The sequence below is a fragment of the Arachis duranensis genome, chromosome 1 (genome assembly GCF_000817695.3).
Source record: "Arachis duranensis cultivar V14167 chromosome 1, aradu.V14167.gnm2.J7QH, whole genome shotgun sequence".
Classification (NCBI taxonomy): Eukaryota; Viridiplantae; Streptophyta; class Magnoliopsida; order Fabales; family Fabaceae; genus Arachis; species Arachis duranensis.
The window spans coordinates 104,785,457-104,800,628 of record NC_029772.3 but is presented as its reverse complement, the minus strand read 5'-3'; the positions used below and the strand labels follow the sequence as shown (position 1 = coordinate 104,800,628).

The 15,172-nt window shown below is 33.4% G+C and overlaps 3 protein-coding genes across 3 annotated transcripts; all 3 read left to right on the top strand.

The window, feature by feature from the left end:
- Nucleotides 1-215: 215 nt before the first annotated feature.
- LOC107467985 (pentatricopeptide repeat-containing protein At1g74630) lies at nt 216-3,050 on the top strand. Its single transcript, XM_016087226.3, has one exon. The coding sequence runs from the start codon at nt 339-341 to the stop codon at nt 2,268-2,270; it is 1,932 nt and encodes a 643-aa protein (XP_015942712.1). The 5' UTR covers nt 216-338; the 3' UTR covers nt 2,271-3,050.
- A 142-nt stretch (nt 3,051-3,192) lies between these two features.
- Nucleotides 3,193-5,703, top strand: LOC107467992 (uncharacterized). The gene is made up of 4 exons (XM_016087233.3): nt 3,193-3,505; nt 3,697-4,009; nt 4,519-4,678; nt 4,894-5,703. Exons 1-4 carry the CDS (start codon nt 3,338-3,340, stop codon nt 5,360-5,362), a joined length of 1,110 nt encoding a protein of 369 aa, XP_015942719.1. The 5' UTR covers nt 3,193-3,337; the 3' UTR covers nt 5,363-5,703.
- A 3,913-nt stretch (nt 5,704-9,616) lies between these two features.
- Nucleotides 9,617-11,163, top strand: LOC107471767 (myb-related protein 306). Its single transcript, XM_016091259.2, has 3 exons — nt 9,617-9,935; nt 10,010-10,139; nt 10,277-11,163. The coding sequence occupies exons 1-3, from the start codon at nt 9,803-9,805 to the stop codon at nt 10,932-10,934; spliced, it is 921 nt and encodes a 306-aa protein (XP_015946745.1). The 5' UTR covers nt 9,617-9,802; the 3' UTR covers nt 10,935-11,163.
- The last annotated feature ends 4,009 nt before the right edge of the window (nt 11,164-15,172 follow it).

Genomic DNA, 15,172 nt, shown 5'->3' with positions numbered 1-15,172 from the left:
GTTATTTTACCAAACACAATTGATGTTACTTATGTTTATTAAAAGTTGTTTTTGATTTGATTTACCAAACATAAATGCTACAACTTTTAAAAAGCCATCTTTTAAAAGTTAATTTTTATAAGCTACTTTTAAAAAGTAAAAGTTTTACCAAACTAACCCTTAATCTTTTCCTTGAAATTTCAGAGGGGTCATTTTGATTTCAGCACTAGCCAAATTACACAAAAATTACAAGTTGAAAACAGAGGAATGAAGTCATTTTTAAATGTGGCGGGGATAAGCCCCGATCGGTGAACTCAGGATGAAAGCAGAGGAATGAAGAAGAAGAAGAAGAAGAAGTGATGAATATCTCCGAACAGCGGTGGGTTTCATTGCTGAGCAAGTGCTGCACCGTGAGGACCACCAAGCAAGTCCACGCTCAAATCTACACAACCGGCTTCCACGACGACCCAATCGTCTTCGGGAAGTTTCTTCTCCACTGCGCAGTTTCCGTATCCGATGCTCTCCACTACGCTCGCCGTCTCTTCCACCACTTCCGTAACCCTGACACCTTCATGTACAACACCCTCATTCGCGCACTCGCTCTCTCAGAAATCCCTCACCATGCCATTCACCCCTTCCTCCAAATGCGCCGCCACGACACCCTTATTCCCGATAGCTTCACTTTCGCTTTTGCGCTCAAAGGACTCGCTAACTGCGGAGACCTCAGAGCTGGTTTTCAGTTGCATTGTCAAGCTCTACGTCATTGCTTTCATACCCATGTTTTTGTTGGGACGACATTGATCAGTATGTATGGCGAATGCGGTGATTCTTGCTCTGCAAGGAAGGTGTTCGAGGAAATGCCAGACCCAAATGTTGTAACTTGGAATGCTGTTGTCACTGCTTGTTTCAGGTGTGGGGATATCTGTGGCGCGCAAAGTGCGTTTGAACAGATGCCTATTAGGAATTTGACCTCTTGGAATGTGATGCTTGCTGGTTACACCAAAGCAGGGGAGCTTGAGTTGGCAAGTAGAGTTTATTCTGAGATGACTCTGAAGGATGGTGTTTCTTGGAGTACCATGATTGTTGGGTTTGCTCACAATGGTTATTTTGATGAAGCTTTTGGGTTTTTCAGGGAGATGCTGCGAGAGGGGATCAGGCCGAATGAGGTGAGCCTTACTGGGGTGTTGTCTGCTTGCGCTCAAGCCGGGGCGTTTGCGTTTGGGAAGATTTTACATGGGTGTATGGAGAAAGCTGGGTTTCTTCACATTGTTTCGGTGAATAATGCTCTCATAGATACCTACTCCAAATGTGGGAATGTGGCCATGGCTAGGTTAGTGTTTGAAAATGTGCCGATGGCGAGGAACATTGTGACATGGACGTCAATGATAGCAGGCCTCGCAATGCAGGGTCATGGAGAAGAGGCAATACGGCTTTTCCGTGAGATGGAAGACTCTGGAGTTAGGCCGGATGGTATTACCTTCATCTCTCTTCTATATGCTTGTAGCCATAGCGGCTTGGTTGACCAAGGTTGTGCTTATTTTTCCAAGATGAAGAATATGTATGGTATTGTACCTGCTGTTGAGCATTATGGTTGTATGGTTGATCTGTATGGTCGAGCCGCTCAGTTGCAGAAAGCCTATGAATTTGTATGTCAAATGCCAATTTCACCCAACGCTATCATTTGGAGGACTCTCCTAGGGGCTTGCAGCATTCATGGTAATATCGAGTTGGCAGAGCTTGTGAAAGCAAGGCTTGCTGAGATTGATCCAAACAACTCTGGTGACCATGTACTGCTCTCCAATGTTTATGCTGTAGCAGGGAAATGGAAGGATGTTGCCAGCATAAGAAGAACAATGACTGAAAGGAGCATGAAAAAAACACCTGGTTGGAGCATGATTGAAATTGACAAAGTCATATATGGTTTTGTGGCAGGTGAAAAGCCAAACGAGGTTACAGAAGAGGCTCATAGTAAATTGAGGGAAATCATGCTGAGACTCAGAGCAGAAGTAGGCTATGCGCCCCAAGTAAGGAGTGTCTTGCATGATATTGAAGAGGAGGAAAAAGAGGATTCGGTGTCTAAGCACAGCGAGAAGCTTGCTGCAGCTTTTGGAATAGCAAAAGTTCCTAAGGGAAGGGTTTTAAGAATAGTGAAGAACCTGAGGGTTTGTGGGGACTGCCATACTTACATGAAGCTGATTTCTAAAGTTTATGAGGTAGAAATCATTGTGAGAGATAGAAGCCGCTTCCACTCATTCAAAGATGGTTTTTGTTCTTGCAGAGATTATTGGTGAGTGGCAATAAAAGTGATTTTTTAAGTCTACCTTGATTGCTTTCACCGAATTGACAGAACTAGATAACTCAACGCTGATGCCATAACAACATTGGACATATCTGAATCATGATAATCAGGTAGGCTTCCAGAGAAGCATTCAGCTATTCTGTCAAGTGTTAACCAAGAGGAAATTGAGTTAAACGAGGACTGTTTAGAAGTATAGCAGAGCTAAAGCCTGAAAGCTACCTTGTTTCTGATCACAACAATACCGAAGTGGTGGTTTGCGGATAGAGTTCGTGAACAGAGGTTACCACCCATCAAAATTCAAGTGGTTAATTTAACATTGCACGTTATTTGGTGGCAATGTTAGTGCTCAATTCTCTCAGTCATTGGAGCAATACAGTGGTAACTAAAGTGAAAGAAATAAAACGTTATCGACTCAGTGGCATTCAATGCAGCAGAAGAGCTTATAATGACACTCATAAAAAAACACTATCGACCTGTGTATTAAAGTTGAATTGATTCAACTCAGGATTTCAGCCTTAATTCCAAATTTTCTTCAGCCTTTGATTTTTTTCTTATGTTAACAATTGTTTATTAGATAAATTGACAGTGTGTATTAGAAAAGAAAGAGGAGAGAAAAAAACAACTTATTTCAGTTTCTCCCGAGAGAAATGGCTGTTCCCTAATCAAGGTCAAGGATAAAAATGAGGTGCCCTACTCAACATTCAATTCAATAAACCTTGGCAGTTGAAAATTTGCTTAAAGAGGCACCAAAAGTCAAAAGAATTAATTTTCAAATAAATGCATGCAAGTAGAGTTATCCTACAACATTAGAGCCTTGCCAAGTTGCATCCGAATGGTCTGGGGCCAAGTGATATTTGGAGAGTCAAAGGGGGGTTAACTGAAATATTTGAAAGAGAGTGTGAGACACTGAGACACCCAGTAGTTACACCAAGCATACAAAGTCGATGACGTGTCATTGCAGTTTTCAGAATTTTTCTCCACCAAAAGAAAAAAATATCTCCACCGTGTTCCAGCAGTGCCTACTTGTTGGACTCGAAGCTCTTCCCCTGTAATCTAACAATGGCGCTCTCTGCAACATTCAAGCCTTTTTCACCTCAAAGCTTCAATCTTTACTCAAAAATCCGCAGACCCTTTTCCTCTCACTCTCTCACTCTCCTAAAGGTTCGCGCTTCAACCACTCTTGATTATTCCAACGTCTCCGCCAACTCAAAACCCTCACCTTTGAAGGTAATAATAAATTAATAACCGGCTCTTCTAACCCTTTATTCCTTAAATTGTTTATTTTACATCTGTGATCTGTGTTAAAAATTGAAATTTGGATTTATTTTTATTTATTTTATTGTGCTTGTGCATGCCAAACTTCAGAGAATTTGTGTGACTGTGACTCATGATTTGTACCCTTTTTTATTCTTGATCAGACTAGTAATTGGCAATGGAAATTCAATGACAATTCTATAAACATCTATTATGAGGAACATGCGAAGGAGGCTGAGGAGCCTTCCCAGAATATCTTGCTGATGCCGACTATTTCTGATGTCAGCACTGTTGAGGAATGGAGATTAGTAGCTGGTGACATTGTTCAGCGTAACGGCAATGTCAATTGGCGTGCAACCATAGTTGATTGGCCTGGTCTCGGCTATTCGGATCGGCCGAAGATTGATTACAATGCCGATGTATTGGAAAGCTTTCTGGTTGATTTCATCAATTCACCCACTGGTCCAATAAAACCAGGTACTGGGGGAGGCCATCTTATTTTGTATTAAATTAGACTAAGATTTATATAGCTTTGAAGTATATTTGTTTAATCATTCTTTTTATCTTCATGGGATGGTTAGGTTGCAATTGCTGTTTATCTTTCTCTTTTCATTTTTCATACTTTAAATTCTTGTCCATAGCAATTTTCATTTGTATATCTGATTCTGTGTGGGGTTTAGTTTGGAAGTTTAAGTAGTATTTACAAACTGAGTAACTTCCACTATGAATTTTTGCTAAGGTAGTTCTTTATGATGGATATATTTCTTCCATTGTATTCTTGAATATTTATGCGTATCACGAATGATGATTCTTCTTGTGAATTGTTGGAGCAATGTAGGCCTTATGTTTATCCATTGTCTTCAGTTTGCATTATTTCCTCAAGGATGTATACTTCTTTCCTTAAGCAGTTTGATATGTCCAACCAATCCTGGATTGTATTGATTAGTGCTTAGACTGCTTACGACTAACATTGTCCGTTAAACTAGAGAACGATTTGATAATATTCGGAGGAGGGCATGCTGCATCAATAGTGGTCCGTGCGGCAAAAAAGGGTTTGGTGAAGCCTAAAGCTGTAGCTGCAGTTGCACCAACTTGGGCTGGACCCCTTCCTATTGTGTTTGGTCGAGATTCCAGCATGGAAACAAGGTAATGTTTCTGTTGCACTTCTTTTTCCGGTGATGATCATATTTTCGTTACTCTGCATTGCTTTCTGGTCACTACTTAACGGAAAGCAGATTTAACCTGATTATCTTAAATATTAACTAAAAATCAAAAGAATTTTTGTTTGATTTGTCCAAAAAGGAACACTAATATGAATAATATAACTGGTTTCTCTGCTCTTTCTCTCATAAACTTTACAGATATGGTCTTCTAAGAGGCACATTAAAGGCTCCTGCAGTTGGCTGGATGATGTATAACATGCTTGTCAGCAACGAGAAATCGATCCAATCGCAGTACAAATCCCATGTCTATGAAAACCCGGATAACGTGACTCCAGGAATTGTGGAAAGCAGATACGCATTGACAAAACGAAAAGGAGCACGATACTTGCCGGCTGCTTTCTTGACTGGGGAATTGGACCCCGTAACATCTCGTGAAGAGTTCCTCGAACTCTTTGCCGGTTTGGAAGGAAAGACACCGGTGTTGGTTGTATCAGCCAAAGGAGCTCCAAAGAGGTCAAAGGCTGAGATGGAAGCTCTTAAGGGAGCCAAAGGGGTGAGCAAGTTTGTGGAGGTTCCAGGTGCACTTCTTCCACAAGAGGAGTATCCTGCTATAGTTGCACAAGAGCTTTATAAGTTCTTGGAAGAATACATTGTCTCTGCTGTTTAAAGTTTAAACTTGACACTTTTTTCCCTTAATAATATACTGAGGTTCTGTAACTTTTCCCCTTTCCTATGGGAAAATTCTTGTAGACTCACAAGTTTAGTATATCATTGTTAATCACACAAATATTTAAGTTGGCAATACCTATAAATGATTAAGTGTATCTTAGTGGGATTCTCTTTTCTTCCGAATGCACTTTGTAATATTAGATTTGTCATTTGTGTCTAGATAAGGATTCTGCGTTTATATGTAATTTCTTTTAATTTGCTTGTAATTTCTTTTCCAACTTTGTTCGCTATTTATTTTGTTGACACATTGACTTCATTATCATGCAAAATTACTTTTAATTCTCCGTTGTTTTCCCCTTCTTTCCGTTGTTCAATGTATAAGGGGTAACAGATGTAATTTGATCCTTAAATTAGTTATAAATATTCATGTAAGAGCAACTGTTCTTTCATGGAATTCTTAAAAATATTTTACATTAACTACAATAATATTGAAGATATGTGCCCAATCTCTTACTAATGAACATTATAGTGTTTATTTACATTTGTCTCTATAATTTATTATACAGTGAGTACTTTCTTCTCACGGTTAACATCAATTTGGTCCTTAATTACAATTTTTTTTCTAATTTAGCTAATCCATCAATTGATAAGCATAGACTTAAATTGATTCCATTTTTTTTTCTTTTTGAATTGAATTGACGTCAACAATTTATTTGTTATTTATTATTTATGGTTTACAAGCTAATGGGAATCGAACTTAAAGCTTTGGGAAAAAGAGCAGCCTAAGAAATTATAATAGACTATAAGACTTCAAAAACCATCGTCACAAAAGCTAGCTATTATGGTTAAAAAGCACAAGGTCTTATGAATTTTTTTTTGCAAGTGTTGGCTCTTTGATGTGAGATTCTTTTTTAGGTATTGGTTCCACGATATAAAACTCATAATAGAAAATACATCAACTGAACTTGTTTCCGTCATCAAATTAATGTCAATTTAAATAAAATTAGGATTAAAGATGTTATTTAATCTTTTATCATTCTCAATCTCTTCCATAAATTAAACAATTTAACTTATATTCGTCGCATAAAATAATTTTACACATTAAACCCGAAATCCTAAAAGAATAAAAATTCGATATACTAAAGTATCTAATTAGTCTAAATAACTATACAGTATTAAACTACATGCTCTGAATTTTCATCTTCCTAATGTTTGTTAATTGATAGGGTAAAAATTAAGATGGAGAGCCTATAATATATTGAGTATTGAAACGAGCAGAAAGAGGAAGTTCGAACCTATGGCTGGGTTTGATTTAAACTATGCTTTCGTTTAGATTTACAAAAAATGAGGAACCTAATATATCTATATAGTTGGTTCTTTCAAAAATAAATGGTTGGTTTACATTGAGGTAGAAACTAATAAGTTTAGGTATATATATATGGGACCATGCAAACAGTTCATTGTTGCCTAATAACTCCTCCCAATTCATTAATTTGCATATGCCACAACATCCAATTTTCAAACCCAATTAAATACAAAGCATTGGTCTTAAATCTTAATCGTAGTTGCAGCCACTAGGTGTGTCACGTCATTTTTAACATAATAATAATAATAATAATAATAATAATAATAATAATAATAATAATAATAATTAATAAGAGGATTATTATTGAAGTATTACCTAGTCAGATATCGATTTGGTCTTGCAAGACGATTAAGATTTGTTTGCTTCACAATACACCTACTCTGATCTATCCTCTCCTTTGATTTCATATTTTCATATAAAGTTGATGTTATGCAGTTAGTTGTAACCTCTGCCCAGTAATAACTGTTTTTTAAAGTTAATATTTTTACTTTTATTTTAGAGTCAATTCTAATCAAAATACTGACAAAAATGATCTCGAAATGATAAAAGTGTCTTTAAAATATTTTAAAATACGATAAAAATATTTATCATTAAATATATATCCTCAAAAAATACTTTAGACATTAAATATTGATATGATTTAATAGTTTGTCAAATACAAAAAGAATTTGTTATTTATTAAAAAATATTATTATTTTAATTAATTTTATTGTATTTTATAATTTTTTAAAAATATTTTTGTTATGGTCGAAAGTAAGAATTATTTTTGTCAATGTTTCCGAAAATCGAATGCATAATTTTAGTAGTTTGCCTTTTACTTTTAATAAATATGTACTACTACTTTATAGTTCCTTTAGTATAATGAATCCTCTCAAACTGTAATAATTATTATTTTGTATTTATTTTCTCAAATTTAAATAGTTATTTTTTATTTTTAAAATTTCATTTAATTATAAATAATTGTATATTTGAAAAGATTAAGTGGAAATAAAATAGAATAAGAATAATAAGATAATTGTATTTTCATATTTAAATTTATATAAAAAATTTTTAAATTTATGTTTATAATCACAACTAACTGAGAATGAAGTATTAAATAAAATATTTTTATATATAGTTCCATAACTTCAATATTTTTTGAATGTATGTATGTAGTATGTACGTACTAAAATTTTAAAAGACGGTTATCAATAAAAAGACGAAATATATCCTTTCATGCATCAAGTAAGTAAGTATATATATATATGGCAGTTAGAATATATGATTATTGTGAATTCCATATGCTGCGGTAGGTTTTAAAATACTACTTTCTTTCTTATATGTTGCTTCAGCCTTTGGGTATTTAAGAATATATGTTAAGACTTAATTAAGACGGTACTGTGATTAAGATAGATGGTATAGTGTGAAATTCATTAATTCTTAAGAACTGCTATATATATATATCTTAGATATATGTTGCAGCCAGCAAATGATTGATAGAGATTATTTTAATGAATAATGACCACATACAGTACTAATTTGTTCTTCTAATTATATCTTTCTAATATTTAAACATAATCTATAGCAACCATGCATAATAATGATGATGACAAGTGAAGAATAATTATGAATTTACTTTACGTTTGAAACCTAAAGTCTTCAACCAAACCAACTGCCTCTATATTTTTAACGAGTAGTAGTGAGAGTAGGATAACATAATAATTATATTTCTAATACTGCATAAATTTTTATTGTACATATTGTATAAATATTTCATTAGTTCCTCGTACTTTTCCTAATAATAAGGATTATTATAATAATAATGAACGACTTTAGAGCCACACATTAATTAAAAAACAAACAAACACACCCACATTGGAGCAAGATCATTATCAATCAGTCACATATCACAAGGTCAGAGGGCTAATTACTTCCGAAAATAACAATCTCTATACAAAATCTAATAATTAGCTAGATGACATAAAAACATAACTACTCAAATTTAAGGATAATAAAGAGGAAAAAAAACACACTTAGCTTATATATAGTAGAAAAAGTTCTTGCATATTTCAACCACATATAATAACTAAAAATATGAAAGAGCAATAAAGAAAACCACTTATTGGTGTGTGGGAAATAAAAATCTAAAATAAAGAGTGTAACAATGACTCCTACATAATGTTTAGCTTGCTTCTCAGTTCAAGTTATACTTTTAGCAATTAATGACAAAAATTAAAGCATTTTGTTAATTAGTTATTGATTTTAGTCAGAATTTACAAAAAAAAATGATTTATCAAACAAAGTAAACATTGGGCTCTATGTTTGACTAATCATAAGAAAGAATATTCTAAAGTTTGATGAAATTTTTTTTTCCTGTGGGAGACAACTATTTTTATAATTATCGGAAAAATACAAACTAATTAATAAGAATGTTTTTGTACATAGTAAATATTAATAATTCATATTAAAGGAATCACGTATTATATTGGTATAACAATAATAACAATAATAAGATACGTGTATAAATTAAAGAAAAAGGAGTGTTAAGGCCAATAAATTTTATAATTTATAACTACCAAGTATCAATGAATTATCATTAGTATTTTTAATGGTTTAAAATTATATTTAATGATATAAAATTATTTATATTTTTGTTGATTAAACACTAATCAAATTTTAATAAAACTGGTGGCTCTATAGACTTTCCCTTAATGAAAATTACAATGTGTTTAAATGATGAAAATAGGTATATGAGTGAAAAGTTTAGTTGTGAGTTGTGACACTTAGCTGATATTTGGAAGGTAAGAGTAAATGGAGAGGTGGCAACGTAACCGCTTTAACCTATGGTCTCAAATTAAAACCAAGGTTTGTTTCTATATTTATATATACATATATACAAACGTATTCTCGAAGACAAGTCCAGTTGTGAATGCTTTGTCTCTTCATTCCAAAGAAGGAAACTAACCTAGCCTTCTCAATTCCTCTATTTCTCATTATGTAGTAATAATTTAGAAAACCACATACCCTACCCACTAACACTATACAAATCTTCATTTGGATCTCAAAGTAAGTTCATAAAGTAAAGATAGGGTAATGGGGAGGCCACCTTGCTGTGAGAAAATTGGGATCAAGAAAGGGCCTTGGACTCCTGAGGAAGACATCATCTTAGTCTCTTATATTCAAGAACATGGACCTTCCAATTGGAGATCCGTTCCCACCAATACAGGTAATGTAATTAATTAACTAGCTAGCTAGTAATTATTTTTAATTAATTAATTTGTTTTATGTGTAATTTTCTAGGGTTGATGAGATGCAGCAAGAGCTGCAGGCTTAGATGGACTAATTATCTTCGACCAGGTATCAAAAGAGGTAACTTCACCGACCATGAGGAGAAGATGATTATCCACCTCCAAGCCCTTTTAGGGAATAGGTATTCTGGATCTCTAATTTGCTAATAATTTTATATTAATTATCTAAAACAAGTCAAATATTTTATGTTCATTTAATTAATTTGCTAACTTTGTGAAATGATGAGCTGGTTATATATAAATTATATAATGGCTGCAGATGGGCTGCTATAGCATCCTACCTTCCACAAAGAACAGACAATGATATTAAGAATTACTGGAACACGCATCTGAAGAAGAAGCTCGCCAAGAATCAAAGCGGAGCGGCCGAAGACGGCGGCGACTACCAAGATGGAAACTCTTCAAGATCCCAGCCAAAGGGACAGTGGGAGAGAAGGCTTCAGACAGATATTCACATGGCCAAACAAGCCCTGTCTGAAGCCTTGTCCCTCAGCAAATCCTCCAATAATAACAACAATGTCTTATCTGAGTCCTCATCATCTTATGATGCTTCCAAATTTGTCACAAGAACAAGCCACGCTGCTTCTTCTTCTTCTTCTTCGTACGCCTCAAGCTATGAAAACATATCAAAATTGCTGGAGAATTGGATGAAATCCCCGAACTCGTGTGCTGAAATGACCACGAATTCGGGAAATTCATTTAGTTCTAATAACAGCGAAGCAGATCATGGCTTTGATTCTCTCTTGAGCTTCAAATCCGACGATGAAAGGAAACCAAAGTACTTGTCCTCATCAGAGGCGCAGCAACAGGTGCCTCTAACGTTGCTCGAGAAGTGGCTCTTTGATGATGGTGCTGCTCAGTGCCATGAAGATCTTATGAACATGTCATTGGAGGAAAGTACTTCAGGTTTGTTCTAGAAAAACAAAGAAACAAACAAGGTTCAAACTAGGAATTAATTAGGGTTCCTTTTCTTATGGTTTCTTTTCTTCCAATTTCAAGTGTTGCTGAACTCTTTGTGTAAATGGAACTATGTTTAGGTGTCAAGAGTAACTTCCCTAATTAGTTTCGCTCCCATATATCAAGAATTGTTCATTATTATTATGAGTGTATCTGTTAATTAATAATTAAGAGTTCAGTTTATGTATCTGTATTATTTGACCTTAATTAATTTAATTATTGTTTCAAAGTTGTTTCGGTTATTACAAATTGTCTAGCTAGCTAGGGTTAGTTCATACGTAGAATTTTATTAAAATTTTTATCAGCGTTATATGTTACCAATCCTTTAACTTTGATGGAGGACTACTTAAAGAATGGATCGATCCTTCCATTCATCTTAAAATTTAGTGAAGTTGGATCATGAAAATTAATAATAAATAAAAAAACCTAATAATCTATTTTATTGCCTCTTTTTAGGGTTACTGATGAGAACAGAAGCAGCGCATTCCATAACAAAGAATCCATCTGAATAATGATAGTTAGATGTTATTTTCTTGAACTCCTTTTAGAATCTTTGATATGTTAATATTAAAGTATTTAGAGGGAACAAAAGAGTATGTAGAAATTAATTGTTATTATAAAAAATAAGACTGTTAATTATGATGATCTCAAGTGTGTCATGTAAGCAATAGTCACATATTGATTAAGATTGGATGTCTTCATATTTTGCTTTAAAATGTGATCTTTGTCCCTTTTATGGATTTTTTAATTAAATTTATGAATTTGAATCTCTCCAAATTTAATTTAGATTCTTATAACTACTTGATGAACATTCTAAAAAAATTCAAGAACTAGTATAATTTATTATTTTTGGTCAATTCTTTTAATCGTTATTAATCTATTTTTTTTATTCTATTAATTCAACAACATATTTTTAATTCACATTTTTTAATATTGATAATTAACTAACAGTTACTCAAAAATAATAAATTCTACTAGCTCTCTAGTATTTCTCTTTTAAATATATATACACGTATAAAAAATCTAGATAATCAATATTCTCTCTAACTAACATTTTAACAAATCAACCAACTTTATAACAAAATGCTAAATTAAAAAAAACATATAAAATTATTAAAAAAGATATCCAAAAATTAATAAAAAAAAAGGTCCAAAATCATTGAAAAGAATATCCAAAATCCAATAAAACAAATCATTTAAAATCATAGAAAGATTTTGAAACATCTAAAATTTAAACATACAAAATTTAGAGATATTGTTTGTTTTTATTTATTTTTTAATGTACATTTCCAAGAAAAATGCGTAAAGCCTTTAAAATTTAAATATCCAAAATTTATGTATAAAAAATATCTAAAATGCTGCCTTCTTTTTTAATAGTTTACTTTTATTTATTTTTTTAATGTACATTTTCAGAAAAATATCTAAAACTAACTCTTAAAAGTTAAGCCTTAGAAAAATTTAAAAATTTAAAATTTATGATTTAAGATAATAAAAGTTTTAAAATAATTTTTAGAAAAAAATATTAGTTAATATTGACCAAAAAAAATTTATCATCTATAGTATCAACGTGTATTATTGTTGTCTCTAGCATTGTTATCAACAAACAACGAAGCCAACCAGTCGCCACAACTTTTCCAGGTTCTATTGATTTCTTCAAAGACTTCGATCTTTTATTCTAAAAAATCCATTCATTCCACTTAATTACGAACTATATAAAGGCTTAACCCGATAACTATAAGCTAGGAAAGTAGCAATAACAGAATAGGAAAAATTAAAATTAAACAACAAAGAAGCTAATTAAGGCCGGTGATGAAACAATTAGAAGATAGAAACATGCATATATAGTGTAGCCAATAAGGCAATAACTTGTAACCGTACTACAATTTAGCAACTTGCGCTATGCATGGTATAATCCGCTGTTTATTCAAGTTAATCAGTTTGCATTGAGTCCACATATTTCAGTCTAGAGTGCACTTCCAAGTTCCAAATCCACTTATTAGTAATTTATTTTAAAAGCTAAAAGTACTTTTGCCTATTGTATATAAATAGTTAATTATTAAATTAAAGATACATACAAAGAGAATGTTAGCAAAGTTGGTATAAAGGGTAGTTACAGAATGTTGTTTTCTGTATAGATGGGTAGTTACAAAATGATGTTATCATCTTCAGTAGCGGTGACAAAACGGATCGAATTCGCCGGGTCAAACCGCTAAAACTGTCAAAAAAGACAGGTTGGGGCGATATTTTGAACCCGTCAAATTTTAAAAAATCACCAAATCTGCGGGGCGGGCTGCCATCTTTTTTTTAGGGTATTTTTGTAAATTTACATATCATATAAATTTAAAAATTTCACTTTTCCTTCTCTGCTTCTCACAAGTTGAAGTCACAGCGGGCTCTAATTTTTCCCTTCCCTGACCTTGAGAGTTGAGAGTGAGCTGTGAGACCTTGACCCTGGCCTTGACTTCCTTCAGCCTTCAGCAACTCATCTCATCGCCTCATCGGTCTCCCAGTCGCCGGTCTCTGCCTCATCATCATGACTCTCGCCAGTCCTCACCGAATCGCACTCCCGGCGACGCTATTTGGTCGCTCATCTCTCCTCCTTTGCAGCTCATCGCCGTCGGTCTCCCAGTCACCGGTCCTTGTTTCATACGATTCTCGCCAGTCCTCACTGAATCGCACTCCCAGCGGCGCTGTTTGGTCTCGCCGTCCTCTACTCATCTCTCTTCTCTCCTCCTTTGCCTCTCGGGTCTCGACGGTTCTGTGTCCGACCTCCGGCGGATTTCCGGTGCGCTCTTCTCTCTTCCTCTGGCACATCTTACCCTACTTTGAATTTGTATTTTCTACAAGTCTATCATATTCAATGTATTTTAATGGGAAGTTTAAGAAGTGAAGATGAGCTTTTAAGGAGCATGGGAGAAAAGATGGAACAAATTTAAGAAGTATTGGAAAAAGTATAGTGTCATTCTTGTATTTGGTACTATTCTTGATCCTAGGCTTAAGATTTCTACTTTAGAGCTTATGTATGAAGAGATTGATACTGAGATTGCAAAAGGAAAGGTGGAACAGGTGAAAAAGAAATTATACAAGCTTTTTGAAAAATATGACAAGAATTCTCCTCCAACTGTTGAAGCACAAGGACCTAGTATTCAGTCTTCATCCATGACCCATATTCCTGAAAGTGCAAGCAAGAAGCGACTTGAGATTGTTGGCGTAAGTAATGTTTAACATATTTTAATTCTCTTATATTATATATTGTCATTATTCTATCCTAACAGGATGTGATTATTTCTATTTTGCTAGAAATTGATGAAAACGTAACCATCAAGCTGAGGTCTCTAATGGAAAGAATCCACTTGATACATACTTGGAGGAGCCACTTTTGTCAAAGGATTGCTTTGAATATTTAGATGTTTTGGAATGGTGGAAATTATATGAGAGTCGTTATCTGAAGTTATCAATCATGGCACGTGATTTATTGAGTATTCTAATTACTACGGTTGCATCGGAATCTGCCTTTAGTATTGGAGCTCATGTCATTAACAAATATAGAAGTCGAATGTTGCCAGAAAATGTTGAAGCTGTGATTTGTACTCGCAATTGGAATAAACGCTTTGTTGATGGTAATTAGATTGTCAGTTACTAATTTAATATTTATATAATATTTAAGTATTTATATCTTGTTCTAAATTTAGGTATTCTTCTAATTGTAGGTGAACGTGAAGATGTGAATCCTCAAGGTGCTAGGCGAGGCGGTGTTTCAACTTCTGGATCAGATTTAAATTTTATTGATTTGGAAGTTGATAATTGATTTATGTGGATTGATTTAAGGATTTTTTTGGGTGTCTTGTTAATTTATGAATTATGTTGTGTGTTTTGTTTTAATTATAATAGGATTTATGTGTGGATTATGTGTTTGTTTTATTATTGTTATGCACTTAGCCACTTTTGTTTGAGACTTTGATACTTATTATTTGTTATGTTATTTTCAATGAAAAGAGTTATAATGGTTAATTATAAATTTTTTATGAATTAATAAGTAATTTAAGATATTATTTTATATTTTAAAAAATTAATTCAATGAAATAATTTTATTATAAAATAAAATAATTGTTAGTAGTTAGTAAGTTAGTACGTTAAATTGAAAAATATGGTTAAATTTTTTTATATGATTAAAAAATATTTCAAAAAAAAAGAGGCT

Coding starts and splice junctions, on each gene's coding strand:
- LOC107467985 (XM_016087226.3), top strand. CDS start 339: ATGAATATCTCCGAACAGCGGTGGGTTTCATTGCTGAGCAAGTGCTGC.
- LOC107467992 (XM_016087233.3), top strand. CDS start 3,338: ATGGCGCTCTCTGCAACATTCAAGCCTTTTTCACCTCAAAGCTTCAAT. Junction 4,010..4,518: donor CACTGGTCCAATAAAACCAG/GTACTGGGGGAG, acceptor CCGTTAAACTAG/AGAACGATTTGATAATATTC. Junction 4,679..4,893: donor GATTCCAGCATGGAAACAAG/GTAATGTTTCTG, acceptor TAAACTTTACAG/ATATGGTCTTCTAAGAGGCA.
- LOC107471767 (XM_016091259.2), top strand. CDS start 9,803: ATGGGGAGGCCACCTTGCTGTGAGAAAATTGGGATCAAGAAAGGGCCT. Junction 9,936..10,009: donor ATCCGTTCCCACCAATACAG/GTAATGTAATTA, acceptor GTAATTTTCTAG/GGTTGATGAGATGCAGCAAG. Junction 10,140..10,276: donor CAAGCCCTTTTAGGGAATAG/GTATTCTGGATC, acceptor TAATGGCTGCAG/ATGGGCTGCTATAGCATCCT.